The following is a 22,490-nucleotide window of genomic DNA, read 5'->3' on the forward strand; positions in this document are numbered from 1 at the left end:
ATACTCGTTAAAAATTGTCATCTTGAACAAACCACCAAAAACTAGATGTGTCTTTGTTAAGAATTTATTTACTTTTCTGAAAAGGCTAATAACAATGGTTTTAAATTACCCGATTTCAAATAGTTAATACATTTAACATACCCAAAAAAATGTTTTGCTTTTAAAAATTGCCACATCTCACCAGTTATTTTCCTTTCTTTTTAACTTCAGTAAAAATATGATCAACAGTAAGAGCATGAAGTATTTTGAATACTTCATTTTTTTTCAACTAAAATGAAATTAAAATAAAAAAAAAATATTGTATATGATCATGTTTTAAAGGGGTCATAGAAGTATTATATAGGGTATTTGGTGCTAGTCCTTAAGGTCTCTGAATAGGGTGTGTAACATTGGTTGGGCTGAAAATGGCATAATTGCTGTTCTATGAGCCCTAATCCAAGCCTAGTTATATGCCCTAGAATGAAACCACAGCTTTTCTTCCTTTTATGGTATGTTCATGAATATTTAAATGAGCTGTGCACTGATTGGTTGGCTTACCATTAGTGAAGCTGCTGAGCAAAGACACATCATAGCAACAAGCACTCACTCACTGAAACATCAAATTGATATGGTAGGTCACCCTACCATATCAATACCATATCATTTTTTGGTCGACTACAGTACAGCAGAACCGAGCCCTCAGCTGGCTCCGTCCCACGCTGGCTCCGGACCCGGACCAACCGGAGCTGATGGCTCGCTTCGAATGCCTGGTCCGGTCCAGTCAGCGCCCCCCCACCCAAAAAAAAAAGTGTCCTCCGGTCACCATAGATATGATTGCATTGCTAGCATAGCGACAAAATAGTACTTAGAGCTTGTGGTTGTGAAGGCCTTACGGTTGGAACAACCCCTCGTTTCATTAAAAGAAGTTTAGCAAATCCTGCTGTCCAACATTTTGAATGCTGTCTTTGGTGAAATGCTTAGAGCAAATAAACAGCTGAACATCAAACTTTGCAGGGATCTTTTGATACACAAAAATAATCAATGCCTGTTGAGTCTTCGGATCCTTGGGAAGACTGTGAACATTTTCCCCTTTCTTCGTGCAACCTGGAACACTGCATTTCTGTCTTACATCCACCTCTATTCATGTTCTTGGGCCAGTGAACCAGTGGGCTTGTCTGTATGTCAATTTCGGGGCGTGACAAAATTATAGGCCAGAACCAAATAAGGCAACATCCCCGAATTGAAGTCAATTCGGTGCTTCGTTTGGATTCGCCCGTTTTATGGTGGAAGTTTAGAATTGTTGGATTTGCAGAGAAAGAGGGTGTTGATGGGGTTTGAACTCTGTACGTCCATTACACCCACTGTACTATAATTATTCATCTATGACAATGTAAACTCGGTCACAAAGACTCACTTTTCCAGCCTATTATTTCAGGGGCTATTTTATCAACCCAGATTGACCTTTTAGTACACACAGATTTAAAAAAGAAATTCTCCCAGGCAGTTCCATCTATTCAGAACATTTAACTGCAGGATCAGAGGTTGTCAGATGTGTTTCCAGATGTTTATTCTTTTCTTGTTTGTTTGTCTAATACCACCTACAATATTTATTTATTCTAGATTATTGGGGAGGTTTTATTTTAGTTATTTAGTAACTGCTTAAGATTTTACCTTTAGGATGTTTCCACCCCCCCATGATAGAAGGATATACTCTCTGAACACTGACATACTGCTCTTTTACACCTGCCACAGTATTGAAGGCCATGCTAATACAGCGTGGTGAAACAGGATTGATCTTAGATTGTGAGACTTAGTATGGATTGGCTGTCACTTGGCCATGTTCAGAGTGTGACTGACTGATCGGCTGAAACTCTCTCTGAGAGCTTAGGCCTAAATGCTATCTCGATTGGTGAGGATAGTCTCTCTGTCTCTGCCTTCCTAAACACAAAGGTGTGCCTCTGGGAACTACGTCCTACCAAGCTGGTTGTAGTTTGTCCACCCACATTGTAGATTAAATGTATAATATTATACCTTATACCTGACTACAAAAACACAGTTCAGTCACACTTTTGCAAAATTTACTGTCCGTGCCAACGTTAGAGCTATAGAATTCAAACCAGTGGTGATACAGTAAACTCTTTTAGGCATTGGTCTTAAACCCAAATTTGTTGTTCTATGATATGTAGGTATTTGAAATGTGCACTTTGATTTTTGTTGGCACATGTATGTTGCTAGCATGATCTGAAAAAAAGAACAATACACATATTTGTGACACCTCTACACACTGAAGCAGCTACATCAACACTATGTTGAATTGAATGGCAGCAAGAGCTTGCCTCATGTATGATATCCATCACAGGGCCTGACATCCACATTTGGTTATTGATGATGCATATGCTAATTCCCGTTTTTATCACTTTAATGATGAAGAGGTTGATATTGCGGCAGAGAAAATGCAGCTGCCATCAAATCTACTCCCTTACTTTAATGAATAGTTCCTTCAAACTATTTTGATTTGACTATCCATCTTTCATGATAGGCCTGACAAAATAGTCATATCCCTAGCAAGACCTTACATTGTGTCTTTTTTAAAGTGAAATGATTTATATTTCATATGCCTGTAAAGGATTTTGAAACAAAAAGAAAAATATACTTTGTAGTGAAAAAATATGTATTGTTTTTTTTATTAATTTTATTGAAGTGTCATCTCACAAGCACTAGCAATACTAGAGTATGCCCACACATATTTGTCAGTCCCTCTAAGCCACCTAGTTACTTTACAGTAAAGCCTAACAAATTTTAACTTAAAATTTGATCAGCCAACTTAAATTTCAACAAATAAAGTTAATTTCTTTACCCAGAGAAACAAAAACTTAAAAAAAAAAAAAAAATAAATCAACTGATGGTATCTAGAGAATAACAATGAACATATTGTAAAAAGTGATACCATGCTTTAACATCCTCAACTAAGGTGCCTTAATAAATTTTGTTTTGTTATCACTTTTAATTATCAAACAGACACATGCCATTTTAATGTCAGCCACAAATGTCAATTATCTATAAACATTCTTTATTCATGAAATTAGCAATGAGTCATATGAAGATAAAAGAGTACTTTTGTAAAAGTAAAGCTATGAACCTAAAGTTAAATTGCATTTCAACACCACTGCCGTAGACACTAGTGTCTACAAAGATGGTGTAATCGTACAATAGTGTTTTTAAATGTTTTATTACTTACATATTCAAGTGCGAGCCGATTTATGTTAACTGCCATCTTAAGGACAGTGAGCTTGTTGCAGATATTTTTGATTTATGCCCAATTTTGAAGCGTGGTCTGCGTTATGTTATTCCACGCCACAACGCAAGAGGGACAGTCATGAACTAGCTGTGGGTCGAGATACGGCCAAGGCGCTGAGGAAGTGGGGACAAGTTTGTCTCACAACAGAGGGACAATGAGGGTGAAAAAAAGGGTGGGGATCCAGGTGGAAAAAGGGTCCCAGTGATCTTGCGCAACTCACTCTTCTAGCTGACTAATCAGATGCCTCCTGTCTGCGGCACTGTTTGAGGTCACCTACAATTTTGGAAAGAGTGTCTGCGGAAGGGGCAGGGTCACATTTGGAATCACTGTGACACACACGTAGACAAACTGGTTTCTGGGTATAAATCGGCCTTTTGGAGGGGTAAACACTGAGGTAAACATTCAGACACTGCACTCAGTAATCTTTAAACTATTCATAATGATTTATGAATACTAAGAAAACCAAAAATAAAACCTACCAAAATATTAGGGCAGATATGAAGAACAATTACCTCAAATCTGCCAAGAGAAAAGGCAAGGGTGGGGATTGGCTACGGTTGAACAAGTCTTGCTATAGATGCTAAACTCAGGGGACAGAGGGAGCATGTCTGAAGACCGGATAAGTCTGTGGAGGAAACAGTGCCAGGGTGGGCAGAGGATGGAGGCTATGGGGTGGAAGATCAGATAAGTCTGCCAAGGAAATAGAGGGCTGAAGGTGGGTGAGAGGCTACAGGAGGACAGCAGTTTTCAGGGTTCAGAACAGACGGACCAGTATTCGAGGTAAGAAGGACAGTGGGATCATTCGAAAAGCATTTATTAATACGACGGATGATCGAAGCAGCAGCTAAGTTGTCTGTCACAGGAAACTCTGTAAGAGAAAACACAGGTTAGTGACCACGATACTCTGATGGAGGATGATTATAAACACATTTGTCACCAGTGATGGGAGTAACGCCATTGAAAGTAACACCGTTACCTTGTTTTAGTAACGAGTAATCTAACTAATAACCATTGCAGACACCCCGTTACTGCGCGTTACTCAGGTCGCACAATGAACCTTTTTTCATGATAGGACTCGTGCGCGCCTTGTCATGAGAGAGGGGAGGATGAGAACGGCTGATGTATAGTGAGATTCCGTCTGTCAGTTGGGTAGGTGGGTGTTTCTGCTGGTGGGTGTTAATGTACAGCACACACAGAGAGATGGAGAGTGAGGAGGACTCCAGCAGCAAAACAGCATTTTGTAAATACCAGTGTTACGTCGAGCTGCGTTTCCCCATCACATACGGTTTCCCCTGCATCTCTTCACAGCGCAGGCAGCACGATTCAGCGCGCAGACGACAGGAAACGCGCATGCTCGCTAAAGGCACGCAACAGTCGCCCTGTGCTCGCGCCAGAGGAGAACTGTGGAGGGCGTGAACGATCAAATGATAGCCTATATGGAGAAAGGGAGAAATATGGATGGATGGATGGATGGATGGATGGATGAATACTCTGCCTTTTCAACGTACTGTATTTTTTATTTTAAACATTATTTGATTGCCTTTGTGGCAGGGATGGAGATCCATATTTTATGACACACACAGAGTATACATCTAGATAGATGGATGGATAGATAGATGTTGCAGTATCTATAACAACCCAAACACACAGGATTTCAGAATTAGACATCCCCAGTTATTAATTTCATATACTCACCAGATCTGAATGCCCTGTTAAAAAAACTTCACATCGCGTTCCCCCCTGATGTAATTTACGTTCAGTTGCAATAAATGCAAAACTCTCTGCAGGTTCTTGTCTTTGTCGTCCTCTCTATTCAGCTGGCTGTTGAAACACACGGCGAGAAGGTGGGGGCTGGGTGGTGAGGGTTACGGGGGCGAGAAATGCAAAATAGTAACTTTTACTAGTAACTAGTTATTTTTATTGTGGAGTAACTCAGTTAGTAACTCAGTTACTTTTTGGGAGAAGTAACTAGTAACTATAACTAATTACTTTTTCAAAGTAATGTGCCCAACACTGTTTGTCACTAACCTGTTTTAACAATTGAGCCTGTATCCTGAGAACGACGTACTGTAGCATCCAGGCTGATGATGGAACTCAACCATAGTATAGATCTAGAATGCTATCCATCATGTTTGAGCTTCCAAGTCATTTTCTTCTGTCATTTTACATATTTTCAATCAATGAAGGTTCTCTCTTCTCGTTCTCTCTGCCTTCATCTTCTTCACATAGTTATATCTGCCATGTTATTGTGAGTACTTTAAAAGCCAGTCCACAGAACTTTGCCATTAATGTGAAGACTTCTGATGTCCTTTGCAGGTAGAACATTGATTATAAGCGTCTCTTGACGCTTATTATAGCATAAAGCTCCTTCTTTATGTAGAAGTAAATAACTGTCATAGAAATATATCTGAAGCAGTTTGTCTGGTACATTTTTCTCTTCTCTGCCTTATAGCTCTGTTTATATATATATATATATATATATATATATATATATATATATATATATATATATATATAAATCACTGTTGCCTTGCACTGCACTTGACAAACAAGATGGAACACTGTCTAAGGCCTAACCTGCTTTGACACTGCTCCCTTACGAAGCGCTTATAGCAAGAGTTTTTAATGTGGAGACCAAGCTAGGGCCGGTGGACAGAGATTGTTGAAGTGCTACGTTCACAATTCAATTTAATTCAGTTTATATATATTATGCAAATGTACAGTATCTCATCTCAAGAGACTTTGCAGAGACAACACAGTCAGACAAGTTTCTATTAGGGAAAACTATTTAATTGCACCCAGAAACATTCTTGTAAGACATGCCAAACGTGGATGAGCTTGCGGAGCCCAATTTGCATTTTGTCGTTGACTCTTCATTAATCCTTCACATCGAGCATGCATGTCGCTAATGTAGAGAGGAAAAACTCACTTTTCAAATTTAGAAACTTCCAGCAGAACCAGGCTCCGTATGGGTGGCCATCTACCGAGACTGACTCTGGTTGAAGGAGATAGAAGCAGACATACAAAAAGAAGCATATATAGAAAAAGTAGCTATTAACTAGCCCCATAGGTGGCCCCGTTCATGTAAGACATAGCTAGGCAGATGAGCTCTGACCCAGTTCTCTTGTAAGAGGATGAAAGAGAGCACATATAGTCAGTAAAAATAAAAAAAACTGGACTACACTAAAATACAGGCCATGCCCCAGGATCACTAAACGGAGATGTTGATGGCACTTGCCTACCTGATATTTCAATCAAGGATGGTGTCACAGCTGAACAGGAAAACACCAGATGAAGCTATTATGACGAGAAAGAGAAAAGTAGAAAAAGGAAAAAAGTAGTCCCTATGTCCTATAGCAGTTTAAACATATAGCAACATGATTATCGAAAATAGCATAGAATAACTGACTGTTTTGGATGAGGTATGAGAAAGGTCGAGCCAATGAGAAACGTCTGTCCAGACTGAATTTTCCCCTTCCAGGGAGAATGATTTATTTGGTTTGTCCATGCTGCTTTGGATAATGTGGCAAGTATTCGTTCCTCTGAAGTGCTGGCTGTCTTAAGTCATAAAGACAGCTTTATTTTTACCAATATTCACCTTAAAAAGACAAACAAATTGCATATTACTGTTTATTTTATATGTAACTAAAATAAGTTACTTTCTTGAAACTGGTTGATAATGCTGTATGTTGACAGGCATTGAAATGTGGCACTTATTTATTATAAATGCCAAAAAAATAAATAAAAAAAATTAACAAGTTAGTTTTTTATTTCTGATGGCTTTGGCACGATTTTTGTAACTATTGACTATTTTTGCCTAATAGGAAAAAACTTCACCAAAAAAGCAAAAAATTGTAGTTCTCTTGCAAAAGCTAATAAACCTGGCTCAACATTTCAAACCTTCGTAAAACTTTTATTTTTGTATCAAACAGTTAACACTAGCTATCACATTATTAAGCACTCAAAGTACCTACTTCACACAGATGGTATGAATAAAAAAACACATCTGGCTTTTGCTTTATCTGAGCAAAAGTTAGGCAATGTCAGTTTGAGGTTCTGTAAACATATAGCGATCACAACTTCAAGTATTGGTGTTTATCAAAACAAGGGGAGATTTTACTTAACATCAAAACAAACACAAAATCAGTTGGAAAAAAAATCTGTCAACTTTGTTTCATCTCTTTGGGTACAGCCACGAGACTTCCTCCACATCACATACAATATCCTCCTGTCCAAGGCACCGGGGAAAACATCTCCTGGATAGCTGTATCCAGGCCTGACATAATGCGTGGTCAATATCCCTACATTCTTCGTTCATTGCCTGTAAAAGGGCTGTGCATTGAAGAGGATGATGGTCATTGACCTTCCAGCGCCAGGCAGAGACCGCTTCAGTCGTATTCAAGAATGAAGAATGTGGTGGAAGGTTGAGTGCAGTGGAGAGTGGGTGATTTGTAAACCAGTTTTGGACCACAGCATCCCTATGGAAGCTAACAATGCCCCATATTATGATGTATCTGGTCTCCTCTTCGTCTTAATTCTTCATCTCCACGTCCTCTTCCTTCCTTTAATTCTGACTCTTCTTGCTCCATCCATTGTACTTCACACAGACAGCTGACCTGTGCTTAGGCTAATTGCAAAGTGAGCTAATTATCCAAAATGGTTTTAACATGTGACAATGTGCCAGACAGTTGGCAAAATTGTGTAAGTAATAGCCATATATGTGTATAGATTTGCCAGGAGTGGATCATTTGCATTCACTGCAAATTTGCTTTAAACTGCAAGTTCAGTGTAAAGCAATAATTTGTGCTTACAGTTCCACAAAAAGAGTGCAGTGGATTGTACCTACGGTTTTAAAAAGTTTGTCACAACTGAGTGCAAAGCATTGTTTGTGCTTTTAGTTCAGCAACATCAGTGAGTGGTTTTTGCTATAAGTATTAATAGTTTTAGAAATTGTGCTGTAAAATTACGGTTATTGTTTAAGCATTCAGAAAAAAAAAACTGTAAGATGATAATGATAAAGATGAATAATGATGCCAGCTTTTATTTGTTTTATTTTTTTTTTGAGCTGAATGATGTTGATGTGTATGCAAACAGCAAGGGCATATTTTAATAAAAAGTACAGCTTAGCAGCTGATAAATACATTTATTTAACCTTATCCTAACTTGTGTTAACAATAAAGCAAAGGAGATAGTACACAATATTCAAGGAGTTGCTTGTTAAATTACTCACAATAGGTAATGAAAAGGAGCTTAAGATAATTGGTTTCCATTTTATCATGCTCAAAAAAAGGAGAATGGCAAAACACCATTTATGACTAATTCTATTATATCTATGAAGGATGTTCGATGTTGCGTAGTTGTTCCTTCTCTGCATTTAATTCAGATCAATTTACTCAAATTGTGTGTCCCTGAAGTCAGTCTTCACAGAGATGTGGATTAGAGTCTAATTAGATTTTGGCTGAGCAGATTAAGTAAAACATAATAACCAGCTTAGAGTTTGTGTAATCTTCAGAAACATGATGGTTTGCCCTGGGTAACGTACTTTAAAACATGATCACATTACTAGAATATTTGAAAAAGCTGCCCTCACCACATAATATAAAAATAAAATATTATATGCCTTCACTTCGAAACTCTTCATTTCACCAACAAAAATCATCCAGGTAATCGCTCATTTACTGGGCAAGCAGAATTATCAATAAAGCTAAGGTGAAGGACGAAACCTCTCACTGCAAGCCTTTTTTTTTATCATGCTCAGTTTTGTCAATCTAAAGCAATAATGTCCTTTCATTATCAATAACTGACTCAACACTCTCCTTGACAGATACATAGTAGACGAGTTGGCTGCACACAATTCTCAGAAGCGATTAAGCCAGTCTTTAGGAGAGTCACTGTGACATCACTGGGGGTTCAAAATCCTTCTCTAAACCAAAAAGAGCATTAGAATGCATTTCATGCTTGTCTCACTGAAAAGTGCAGAGCTGAAATTTACACCTTATTTGATGTCCCTCTCCCTGCTGTTAATTGGTAAAAGGATCCCTGACCCTTTTGATCTCCTCTACAATCCCCTAAATGCGCAGGACTGCTAAACTGTTCAGCAGGAGATATACCCTGCAGTTGCCCTGCAATGTAAAGACTCTCTCACTCTTTCACTGTCACCCTTGGTTTTTTTCTAAACTCTATCCTTTTCAGTTTTCTTTCCTTTGGTTTACATCCAGGCTAAGGAGAAATAAGAGATGACAGTTGTTACAGATATGCTGGTTTAATTACTTGTCAGCTTATAGCCCATATCTCTGCTGCCCAACGCTCAAGCTTAACTTTTTTTCTAGTAGCTTAAGCATGACCAGCCTGCAGTGCTTTAGTATTTAGCCATAAAACCCAGGAAATCTGGAAGATAAAAAAGCACAACCAGCTTTTCTAATTTTATGGTGGAAGAGTGGGCAGTTTTCTGTCACTGTTAGAACTGGCTTTCTCTCTGTTCTCCTATGTGCAGCAGTGACAGAAGAAGAGGGCTGGAATAGTGAATCTTGTAGAGAATGAAATTACATCACTGGAAGGGGTGCATTGGTGTAGGATAAGCAGAATGTTACTTACATTACACAGCTTGTATGCCAATGTGAACACTTTCAAATCTGTAAATTGATAGATGTGCTCAAAAATAATTTTCTTACATTCCTTTTATTGGAGGGTCTGCTTAAATTCCAATCAGGAGCACTTGGAAGGCTCTGCTTATTCTGCAAGCTTCTTCAATTTAAGTATTGTTACTATGGATTAGATTCATGGTGGCTTTAGGTCCATACGAGAGACCCTATGAAATTGTAAAACATCATGGAATCTTGTATAGCCTACTGTATGTAGTAGTGATGGATATGGCAGTTTATGTATAACACTCAGAATTGGCAGTAAGCATGGTGTCATTTGCATTTTGTGAGTTATTTACAGGTTCTTTGCATCATGTTCTGCTTCTCTATATTGACAATAGGCAATTATCATGGTTTTAGTAACATTAGTCTGTTATTCAAAGAACGTAAACAACCTTTTATTCCCTAACAGTTACAACTGGTAATAAGATCAGACAAACTTTTCAAGCTGCATGCATCGGGCAGCTTAATGAAGCTAGCTTTAGCCATTAGCTGTAACCTAAGCTGTTAGCTTGGTATTTCAGGTTTACTTTACCCATTTGCTTGTAATAACAAATGTTGTTGTGTGACACAAAGTGCTGAAGGTTTCCTCCTGACTGGCTTGCACTGATTTTACCTAACTAGAAAGTAACACATCAGCAAGTGATATTGATTTGATTCACTTTTTATGCACAAATGTTTTGTTCACTTGAACTACTCATTTGAGATAGACCCCGCACTGGTATGTAGAAGTGCCTTCAAATTGCAATCACCGTTCAAACTCCAGTCATAACAGTCAAGCGTCTATCTTGTTTCAGAGCAAAACTTCTAATAAGCTTTACACACTAAAACAAATCATAATGGTACTGTCCCACTTTTTTCAATACGTAAGTAATTTTGACCCAAAATAGCCTTTTGATACATTCCCTAACAATAACATATGCAATTATAGAAAAAAGGGTGATGAGTCATATGTTACTGCGTAGTTTTCAACAGGGATTGAGGTTTTAAGACTTGATCCTGAACTACGTCTCTGATCTTTTTGCCTCGATCTTGGTATGGGTATGGTGCACACACCATATCTCTTTTATTTTGGATATTTCAATTCCCAGGGTATGTATTCTCCTCCAGATTTAACTGTGTCCCATTGTTGCCTTAGCTTATCTCCAGTTTAAAATATCCAACACATTTTGTTTGTCACGATTGTGTCCCACGTGTTGTGGATTACTTACAAAGAACTACAATTTTGAATCTTTGTCTGAAAATTGTAGCCCCTACTGTAATGAGCTTGTCACCTTTAGGCTGGGATTTTGCCTTGCTGCTCTCCTCTGCTTTGCTCTGCCCTTTGCTCATTAGTTCTTATCACATCCATCTGTTTCTGCTGCTATTTAAGCCTCTGAACCTGTGCTGCCTTATCAACCAGTTACTTTCATTTTCACAATAGCACCCCCTGCTGTTCAGTTTGTATACCAGTGGTTTAATTCAGGTAGTCTGAGTCTCTAGTTGATGATGTCATCAGTGAGTGTCTAGCCAGTCTTCCATGTCAGAGCAGAGGGCAAGTTCATGCCTTTGTTTTATCGGACATCATCCAGCCGTTCAAGTCTTTGAAAGCACCGTCGGTATGTTAAAGCAATACTTAAGTTTATAATTTATCAATATATATGTGAATTGTTGCTAAGCAGAGACATTGAGTAGATAAATGCACAGATAGAAAATTCATTGAGCACATGTTCTAGCTAGCTCTGGAATTGAGTGAATTTGCATGGAGATATGTTGTATTTAGCAATATACTTACCAGTAGCCTGTTTCTATGTTTAAAGATACAGTTTGGAGTTAATTTAAATACAGTTTTCTCATTTGTTGTACATCTGGGTCTCAATTGGATACTTTGTGTATTATTTTGTATAATTTGTGATAAGTTTAACCTCACTCACAATGTTAATATTGACAGTTTGTAACTGTATGTTTTTCTTTGTTGTCAGTTTTACCCTACTGCCAGTTACTGCACTAAAGAAGTGAACTAGAGCCTCTTTGTCCGTGTGGTGATTGGGGATGGAGTTTATCTACCTGTCAATTCATGCAAGGCATGTGAAGAGGACAGGACAGTAAAACAACGTTTTCTGGCGGACTGAACTGTGATGAACAGGTCGGCACGCAAGGACACAGTAATCTAACAGTGAGTTCCACGACACACCGAATAAAAAGACAATACTGCCCAAGATGTCTGACAGGAAATCATCAGGGTCCAGATCATTACGACAAGGTCACACTCTTCATGTTCATCGTCGTCCAAACGATCACATAGCTCCACCGGCACCGCTGCAGCCTTAGCACGTGCTGAAGCCCAAGCTGCTAAAGCAGAAGTAGCATTTGCAGAAAAGGAAAGCAAAATCAAAATGGAACAAGCACGATTAGAGGCATCTGTAAAGGTAGAGAAGACACGCTTGGAGGTTTCACTTGACACTCTTCAACTAGAAAAAAGGGCTGCAGCAGCAGAAGCTAAAGCTGAAGCATTAGAAGCAGCCATAGAAGAAGAAAGGGAGGACCTGAGCTCCGAAATTGCTCTGCAAACTCAAGATTCAGCTGAGCGTGTAAAACAGTACGTGGAGGATATGGCAAAGTACACTTCCTATCAGTCAATAAATGAGGGTCTTAGTCAACCACGCAATGTCACACAGCATCCTCCCAGAGCTACTGTTCAGTGCCAAATTCATAATAGCAAATCTAGTCTTAACTATCAACCTAAGGAGCATATTTCATTTTCTGAAATCCAAATTGAGCATACTGATGCTCACGTGTCGCACCTATCAGGTAGAGCAACACAGGAAGTGTGTAATTCAGAAAGAAATACGGATTGCAGAGATCACGCAGTGGTATTTAATGAGAAGAGTCGTCCTCATACCCACCAGAATGTAGATATTACACAGGCTAATACTGCTGACAGTCAGAGCATGTCAGACTTGGTTAGGTTTTTTGCTAGACGTGAACTGGTGTCTTCAGGTCTCTTGCAGTTCAGTGATCAGCCTGAGAGTTACAGGGCTTGGAAGGCATCGTTCTGGAATGCTACAAAGGGTTTAAACCTCACATGCAGTGAAGAGATGGACCTCCTATTGAAGTGGCTTGGTACTGAGTCAGCTGCTCAGGTCCGAAGAATAAGGGCTGTGCATATCCATAATCCACAAAAAGGGCTTAAAATGGCTTGGGATAGACTTGATGAGAGTTATGGGTCACCAGAGGTCATTGAGAATTCACTGTTCAATAGATTGGATAGTTTCCCTAAGCTCTCTAACAAGGACCACAGGAAGTTAAGAGAGCTAGGCGACCTCTTAATGGAGCTTGAAGCCGCTAAACTTGATGGAGACCTGCCGGGACTCACCTACTTAGATACAGCCCGTGGTATCAACCCCATTGTGCAGAAGCTGCCGTACAATATGCAAGAGAAATGGCTCTCTCACGGCTCTAGGTTTAAAGAAGTGTACAATGCCCCTTTCCCACCATTTGGCTATTTTGTGGATTTTGTTTGCCAGCAAGCCAAAATGAGAAATGATCCTAGCTTCTCCCTCATTCCAGGCAGAACAGAACTTCCAGTGATGGGAAAGTCAGCTCCTAAATTTGGCAGCCAGAGACCTCCAATCTCAGTTCACAAGAGTGAGGTGTCTCCTTACACCTCCAATTCAGCTGACGTAACACATAAGAGTAAAGGGGATTATACTAAGCAATGCCCTTTACACAACAAACCGCACCCTCTCCAAAAATGCCGAGGATTTAGGGAGAAGTCTATCGAGAATAGGAAAGCCTTTTTAAAGCAACATGGCATTTGTTACAAATGCTGTGCATCATCAACGCATTTGGCTAAGAACTGTGACAGTAGCATTAAGTGCGCTGAATGTGGAAGTGAGAGTCACACCTCAGTCCTGCACCCTGGACCTGCCCCTTGGTCCTCAGAGGCCCAAACCCCTGCACGCCAGCATGGCGGGGAGGAAGAGAACAATGGTGAAGAAGCTACGGTTTCCTCAAGCTGTACACAGGTCTGTGGAGGAGATCTCACTGAAAAATCATGTGCTAAGATTTGCCTAGTGAAAATCTACCCAGCTGGCCACCGGGAAAAGGCTATTCGGTTATATGCAATACTGGATGATCAGAGCAATCGCTCATTAGTGAAGTCTGAGTTCTTTGACCTTTTCAACATCAAAGGCCACAACTCTCCTTACTCTCTTAAAACATGTGCTGGTGTGGTTGAGACAGCAGGAAGAAGAGCACATGGCTTTCAGGTCGAATCCATGGATGGGCATGTTGTTCTCACTCTACCAACACTGATCGAGTGTAATGCGATTCCAAATAATCGCTCTGAAATACCTACCCCGGAAGCAGCACTGCATCATGCACATCTAAAACCTCTAGTAGAAAAGATTCCAGAACTCGACCCTCAGGCTCCTATTATGGTTTTACTTGGCAGAGACATAATAAGGATCCACAAAGTAAGAAGACAGATAAATGGGCCACATAACTCACCTTATGCTCAAAAACTAGACTTGGGATGGGTAATCGTTGGCAACATATGTCTGGGAAATGTCCACAAGCCAACCACCGTAAGCACCTACTACACCAACACTCTGGAAAATGGTCGTCACTCTGTGTTTGGACCATGCCCTAACCGCTATGTCGTGAAGGAAAAGTGGTATGGCAGCAAGGCTACACCTGTCTATGTGGAGGGTCCCACATCTGAGGGCTGTGGAGGGGACCTAGGCTACGATGTCTTTCAACAGACAAGAGAGGATGACAAGATCGGCCCATCAGTAGAGGATTTGCTCTTCCTGAAGTCCATGGAACAAGGAGTCTATAAAGACGAGGACAATAGCTGGGTAGCTCCTTTGCCCTTCAGACAGCCACGTCCTCGCCTTCCTAACAACAGATCACAAGCAGTAGATCGTTTATCCTCACTCCGCCGCTCCTTTAACAAGAAGCCTGAGATGAAGGATCATTTCATGTCATTCATGGAAAAGATATTCCAAAATGGCCATGCTGAAGAGGCTCCTCCACTGGAAAAGGATGAGGAATGCTGGTTCCTTCCTAGCTTTGGAGTCTATCATCCAAAGAAACCAGGCCAGATTCGGGTGGTCTTTGATTCAAGTGCTCAACACAAAGGAGTCTCACTGAATCAGGTTCTCCTGACTGGCCCGGACCTCAACAACAGTCTTCTTGGTGTACTAATCCGCTTTCGGAAGGATTCCATTGCTATCACAGGGGACATACAACAAATGTTTCATTGTTTTGTCGTCAGGCCTGATGACAGAAATTTCTTGCGATTTCTCTGGTATAGAGACAATATCTTGGAAAATGACATCACAGAGTATCGCATGAAAGTGCATGTCTTCGGTAATAGTCCGTCACCGGCTGTTGCCATTCATTGTCTCAGACGAGCTGCTGAAGAGGGGGAGAGAGAGTTTGGCAAGGATGCAAGGCACTTTGTTGAAAGAGATTTTTATGTTGACGATGGGCTGAAGTCCTTACCCACAACAGGGGCTGCAATTGACTTGCTTAAGAGAACACAGAGCATGCTGGCTTGCTCCAACCTGAGGTTACATAAAATAGCCTCAAACAGCAGGGAGGTAATGGAGGCATTTCCCGTGGAGGATCATGCCAGTGACCTTAAGGATCTGGATCTTGGAGTCGACTCTCTACCGATACAACGCAGTCTTGGACTCTGCTGGGACTTGAAGACAGACACTTTCCTGTTCAAGGTGGAAGAGGAAAAGAAGCCTTTTACTCGTCGGGGTGTTTTGTCAACAGTGAACAGCTTGTACGACCCGCTAGGATTCGTGGCACCTGTCACTATACAAGGCAAGGCTTTGCTAAGAGAACTCTCAATGGAGACAAGTGACTGGGATGCTCCATTACCTTCAGACAAGAAAGAGCTCTGGGATAAGTGGAGAGAATCACTGAAGGAGCTTCAGAACCTGAAGATTCCAAGGCCATATACAAGAGTGTCTCCATCAGATGCGCAGCGCAAAGAACTCTGTGTCTTTGCGGATGCTTCAGACAAGGCAATAGCTGCAGTTGCCTATCTAAGAATCACGGATGCAGAAGGAAACTGCCACATAGGCTTTGTATTAGGTAAGGCAAGGTTGGCCCCACGTCCAGAACAGACTATACCTCGGCTAGAGTTGTGCGCAGCAGTGATGGCTGTGGAGATGGCAGAGATCATTGCAGCTGAGATCGACATAAAGTGTGATGCTGTCACTTTCTATACGGACAGCAAGGTAGTTCTGGGCTACATTTATAATGACAAGCGCAGATTCTACGTTTATGTCACCAATCGAATCCAGAGGATCAGGAGGAGCACACAGCCCCAACAATGGCATTATGTGTCCACAGAACGTAACCCTGCAGACCATGCCACAAGGTCTGTCCCAGCAGCCCGCCTGAAAGACACCACCTGGCTCACAGGACCCATGTTCATTTCTCAACCAGAGAAAACTACCACCAGGACAGATGTCTTTGAACTAGTGGACCCAGAACAAGATAAAGACATTCGCACACAAGTGACAGTGCTGGCTTCCACCACCCATGACGGTCAACTTGGATCTCAACGCTTTGAGCGTTTTTCGACATGGGGAGCACTTAGTCGTGCACTATCTTGTCTTAGACATATTGTATGCCTCTTCAAGAAGACCTCAGATGATTCTACATGGAGCTGTAAGGGATGGCATCACTGTGGAAGACCATACACAGTGGAGGAACTCATTCAGAGCAGGAACGCCATCATTCGATCTGTGCAGCAGGAAACTTATGCGGAGGAAATGGAATGTATCAGGACCCAAAGAGAAATTCCCAAGAACAGTCCTTTGAGGATGCTGGACCCATTCATTGATGAGGATGGCCTGTTAAGAGTCGGAGGACGCATCCAGGCATCACAGTTGGGATATGAAGAGAAAAGGCCCCTGATCATTCCTGGGATGCATCATGTTGCATCTCTCCTTGTGAAACATCACCACGTGGAAACACAACACCAGGGACGCCAATTTACTGAAGGCGCGGTCCGCTCAGCTGGCTATTGGATTGTGGGTGCAAAAAGGTGTGTCAGCAGTTTAATCTTTAAGTGCATCACATGTCGCAAGCTTCGTGGGACCTGTGCAGTTCAGAAAATGGCAGATTTACCGCCTGATAGACTCAGCATGGAACCACCTTTTACGAACGTTGGCATTGATGCATTTGGACCCTGGACCATCTCAGCACGGCGTACTAGAGGTGGCTATGCGGACGATAAAAGATGGGCGGTCCTTTTCACCTGCTTAAGCACCAGAGCAATCCATCTTGAGGTCATAGAGTCCATGGATAGCTCAAGTTTTATAAACGCCCTGAGAAGGTTTCTGGCTGTCCGTGGGCCAGTCAAGCAAATCCGTTCTGATCGAGGAACGAATTTCATTGGAGCTTGCAAGGATCTAGGAATCTCCTCCAATATTGACAATAATGTGGTGAGGAGGTACCTTTCAGAAAAGGGTTGTACATGGACATTTAATCCACCTCATTCCTCCCACATGGGAGGGGCATGGGAGAGAATGATCGGCATTACCCGCAGAATCCTCGACTCCATGCTTCTCCAGTCAAGGCCTTCTAGACTTACTCACGAGGTTCTCACCACCTTTATGGCTGAGGTGATGGCTATTGTGAATAATAGACCGCTAGTACCAGTGTCAATGGATGCACAAGATCCATTCATCCTCACACCTGCCACATTGCTTACACAGAAAAGTAACCCTCATCCTATTCCTCCAGGCAAGTTTGATGACAAGGATATGTACAGGCGACAGTGGCGGCAAGTGCAAAGCCTTGCCAATACATTCTGGGACAGATGGCGGAAACAGTACCTGTCTACCCTGCAGTCACGAAGGAAATGGGCATCTAGTAGGCCGAACATCACACCAGGATCCGTAGTGCTCATGAGGGATTGTCAGTCCAACAGGAATGACTGGCCTTTGGGGGTAATAACTCAGGTTTTCCCCAGCAAGGATGGGAGGGTCCGTAAGGTGGAGGTGAAAATCAATGGACGGGATGGAATGAAGCTGTTTCTTCGGCCCGTGACGGAGGTGGTCTTGCTGTTCTCTCCTGAGGCCTAGGAACAGGTGCTCTCATCATTCTGGCGCCACTCTTTAGTTATACATTGTGGTATCTTGGGATACCAGGCGGGGAGTGTGCTGCCTTATCAACCAGTTACTTTCATTTTCACAATAGCACCCCCTGCTGTTCAGTTTGTATACCAGTGGTTTAATTCAGGTAGTCTGAGTCTCTAGTTGATGATGTCATCAGTGAGTGTCTAGCCAGTCTTCCATGTCAGAGCAGAGGGCAAGTTCATGCCTTTGTTTTATCGGACATCATCCAGCCGTTCAAGTCTTTGAAAGCACCGTCGGTATGTTAAAGCAATACTTAAGTTTATAATTTATCAATATATATGTGAATTGTTGCTAAGCAGAGACATTGAGTAGATAAATGCACAGATAGAAAATTCATTGAGCACATGTTCTAGCTAGCTCTGGAATTGAGTGAATTTGCATGGAGATATGTTGTATTTAGCAATATACTTACCAGTAGCCTGTTTCTATGTTTAAAGATACAGTTTGGAGTTAATTTAAATACAGTTTTCTCATTTGTTGTACATCTGGGTCTCAATTGGATACTTTGTGTATTATTTTGTATAATTTGTGATAAGTTTAACCTCACTCACAATGTTAATATTGACAGTTTGTAACTGTATGTTTTTCTTTGTTGTCAGTTTTACCCTACTGCCAGTTACTGCACTAAAGAAGTGAACTAGAGCCTCTTTGTCCGTGTGGTGATTGGGGATGGAGTTTATCTACCTGTCAATTCATGCAAGGCGTGTGAAGAGGACAGGACAGAACCCCTACCTTTGGTGCCAGGTTATTTAAGCTTCTGAGTGAGACTAACTCTAGCATTCCCTGTGTTAGTTCTGCCGGTTCCTGATCTGTTTTCTTCGGAGTTTTCGATCAACCCCCTTTCTCTGTTTGCTTGTTCTGTGCTTTCTTGACTGTTACCTGGATTCTGCCTGCTGTGGACCTTGGACCTGTCTCCTGACCACAGCTTGGATTACCCTCCTGGATCTTTCGGTTCCACTACATGCTCTTCTCTCCTGGATCTGTGGTGCCGGCTCAGGAAAACCAAAGGAGTTCCGCTTCTCTGGACAACACTCCTCCTTCCAGGCATAGACTGAACTTTGGTTGGTAACTTTCATACTAATTATCATCCATTGCTTGAGTCACTGACCTGAGCCTCTATTCCTGCAGATTTTCCAGTGAGCCTGCCGCAGCAGATGAGCAACCACATGATATTTTGATAAACTCTCATTTGAGTATATCACTTTCTGTCTCACCTGAATTCTGAGTCTTATGTTCTGAGCTTTCTGACACACATTATTGAAAGAAAATGTCAAATTTAAATATTAAATGTTTTGTGTTTTATTTTTATCTGCTCCCAAATCATTTTCACTCCCAAAGGGTTACACCTGAGTGATGAGACATATATAATATGCAGTAGTGATTGGGATGCATAACTGTATTCAATGTTACTGATGTCTAAATTGCGCACAGTCAACAATCCTTTGCCACGGTATCTGGTGTCTTTTTGATTTCATTACTGTGTTTGAATTTTCAGTGAGACTATTTTTACCCTCTTCTTAATTGTTTGTATGAGTTTTTGTTCTTTCTGAACCCACACCTTTGCACGTGTGCATTCACAGGTTCATCATCACTCAAAGCTGGATTGAGTTAGCAAGTCGATAACCAGCTTTGTGTAACCACTAATCCATATTTCCATTGTGAATTGGATAAAATGGATAGGTTGGGAGTAATCCCTCTATGTTGTGTTTGCTTCATGGTAAAAGCCTCTAGGCAGTAGTCTGGAAAAATATTGTAATGATCTTGGTGCTGTTGACTGCCCTCATTACTCATTTCATTCACCTGCCTATCTCCGCTTACTTTCTCTTTACCGTTCATCTGATCCACCTCCTTCTGTCTCTATTTAACCAGCCCTCAACCCAGTCATCAAGGCCAGATTGTTTGAGCACTTGATGAGTTTTTTTAGCATATCTAAATGTTTTCTGATTAGCTGATCCTGACCCGTTCTACTTCTGGAACCCTAAGACTGCCTGTTTTCATTCTGATCTGTTTGCCTGACCTGTCTTTGGACTCCTGCTGGATTCCAACTGTTTACCAAACTTCAAACTAATTCCTAACGCTGTCCCTTTGGTACCTCTTGGGATCTCTGATCTTTTGGCTTGGACTCCTGAGCACCTCAACACCAGCTTTGGCTTCCCTCTCTGGATTGTCCTGTCTTCGTTTGTCTGCTCTATTCTGATCTCCTACCTGTTCATCCACCTCCTGGTCTTCAACGTCTGGGACTCTCTGAGCAGTGACCCCCTGTAGTGATTAAGTGTAATCCCATGCAATGTCGGGCTTTTCTTACTCAAGAGAGTTCCTTGAATGAGGAAGCCCTGAAGAACGTATTTAGTACTGGGCTAAACAAGAAGATAAAAGATGAACTTTCCACCTGTGTCTACCCTGAGACTCAGAAACATTTATCTATGTCTCTTCAAATGTCGCAGAGAACTGAGAACTCAAACAGCAGTGAACCCTCACCCAGCTATTCCTCCCACTCCTGTTACACCTGTGGTGGTGCCTGGTCTGCCTCAAACACCCAGTCCTGAACCGACGCAACTGGGATGCACAAGTCTCTTCAGTGTGGAGAAGTATCAAAGCCACAGGCTGAATCTGTGCTGCTACTGGGGCAAGGAGGGACACCGGGTGAGATCTTGTGTAGTAAAAGGACAGGCGCAGTAGGGGGAGGGGAACGCTGATGAGCTGGACCAGACTTTCTGTCTCCCTAGATCTTTTGCTTCCAGTAATTCTGTCAGTTAATTCCACAAGCCATAACCTGTCTGCATTTGTGGACTGTGGTGCAGATACAGAATTCATGGCTGAGGGCTTTGTCAGATGACTGAGAATAAGGCTTCTTCAATCTTCTTCAGTCCCACAAGACCCAGGACCAAGAATGTTAAACCTGATGCACTGTCCACGGTGTTTGAGGCAAATAAGGAATGTTCCAGTGGTACAGAGGACCACTGGTGTTCACCATCCAGGCGAAGGAGTCTAAAATTCCATCAGCCTGGTTATCTTCTCTGAAGTGCCAGCGAGCCTGTAGAAGGGCTAGGAGAGCTACAGTATAAGTAACTCTTTGGAGAGTAAAGCCAAGGGTACTAACTGCAGGAGAGTTCCATCACCTGAATAGGAGGGCAAGAAGACCCCCACCACCCACCCAACACATTGACAGGGAGCCTGTGTACATGGCCAATCACCTCCTGAGAGCCAGGAGGGGAGGTAGAGGGATCTAGTACTTTGTGGACACAGGGGGTGGTACATGCCAGAGTAAAGAAACCTGGATTCCTGCCAGGGTAATCTTGGGCAAGAAATAAAAATGTTCATAGTGATCATCCTGACCAGCCCAAGAGGGTGTTTAGAATCCGCACTTGGGGGGGATTGGGGAGGTTCTGTTATGATCTTGGCACTGATGACTGGCCTGATTACTCATTTCATTCACCTCCCTAGCTCTACCCAGTTTCTCATTACCATTTATTTGATCCACCTGCTTCTGTAGTTAGCCCTTAAACCAGTCACCAGGACCAGATTATATGACGAAATCGCAGGGTTTTGTCGTACAGTGTGAGTTCATAGCTCAAGATGCATGTTCTCAGACTGTGTGACCGGACGCTCTGATGTGATCTACCTTCTCACACTGTAAGTCTAAAACCATGTCGTACTCTGACTCATCTATCCGGAAGCCAAACAAGTAGAAGAGGAATCTGAACCTCACTAGAGAGACACGCGCTACCTTGACAATTTGTGCAATTTTGAGTGCTAAAGGCCCTAAAAAGAAAAGGCAACAACATATTTGGACAAAGACATGGCGGAGCAAACTTGGCTACTTTGGTCTTACAATTTTACAGAAAGAACTCAATTTCACAGTATATGCCAGAATTTAGATGCCCTCTCATTTCACCGCAGATCTGTTTATTTACCATTTTGTGAGATATCAAACTTTCGCTTTGAAAACTGGGTCCTCTGTTCTGAACCTTGACAAATATACCTAATGTATTATAATAATTTATCACAAAGAAAACTAAGTGTTGCCAAAATAACCAAGTTATCATTATTTTCCTAAGGGTGAAAAAATATAATAGTAGTCATTATTTTCCTAATGATCATATGTCTAAAATAAAGACAGCACAAAAATATAAGATTCTTTTTATTTTGTTTATGTTGTTGTTCTAGAGAAAATATGAACATTAACAATGATCATGGCATCATTTTTATTGCTTTTGTTCTGTTTGTGTGTGTGCATGAGTGTGGGGGGGACAGGATTATACATTAAGTTCCAAAAAAAATATTCTATTGCTGTGATTTCATTCAAGAATATCAACAAGTTACATTAGTAATAATTCAAGATAGAATTTGGCCATGACAGTATTTTCATAAGGTATGGACGTAAAAAGGAAAATATAATATTGGTTATACTTTTAAATCTGT

At 41.4% G+C, this 22,490-nt stretch overlaps 1 protein-coding gene across 2 annotated transcripts; it reads left to right on the forward strand.

Moving 5' to 3' along the window:
- The first annotated feature begins 11,332 nt into the window (after positions 1 to 11,332).
- Positions 11,333 to 18,794, forward strand: LOC119791326. Of its 2 annotated transcripts, XR_005281841.1 has the most exons (3): positions 11,333 to 11,516; positions 11,880 to 12,073; positions 18,668 to 18,787. XR_005281841.1 is itself a non-coding variant. In XM_038297369.1 (2 exons), exon 1 carries the CDS (start codon positions 12,294 to 12,296, stop codon positions 18,012 to 18,014), a length of 5,721 nt encoding a protein of 1,906 aa, XP_038153297.1. In that variant the 5' UTR covers positions 12,088 to 12,293; the 3' UTR covers positions 18,015 to 18,304; positions 18,668 to 18,794. The 2 variants fall into 2 exon arrangements, 1 of the variants encoding a protein (XP_038153297.1); XM_038297369.1 differs by lacking the exons at positions 11,333 to 11,516; positions 11,880 to 12,073 and adding an exon at positions 12,088 to 18,304 and having other exon boundaries at positions 18,668 to 18,794.
- The last annotated feature ends 3,696 nt before the right edge of the window (positions 18,795 to 22,490 follow it).

Source organism: Cyprinodon tularosa, unplaced genomic scaffold (assembly GCF_016077235.1).
Source record: "Cyprinodon tularosa strain WSP-4 unplaced genomic scaffold, ASM1607723v1 ctg387, whole genome shotgun sequence".
Taxonomy (NCBI): Eukaryota; Metazoa; Chordata; class Actinopteri; order Cyprinodontiformes; family Cyprinodontidae; genus Cyprinodon; species Cyprinodon tularosa.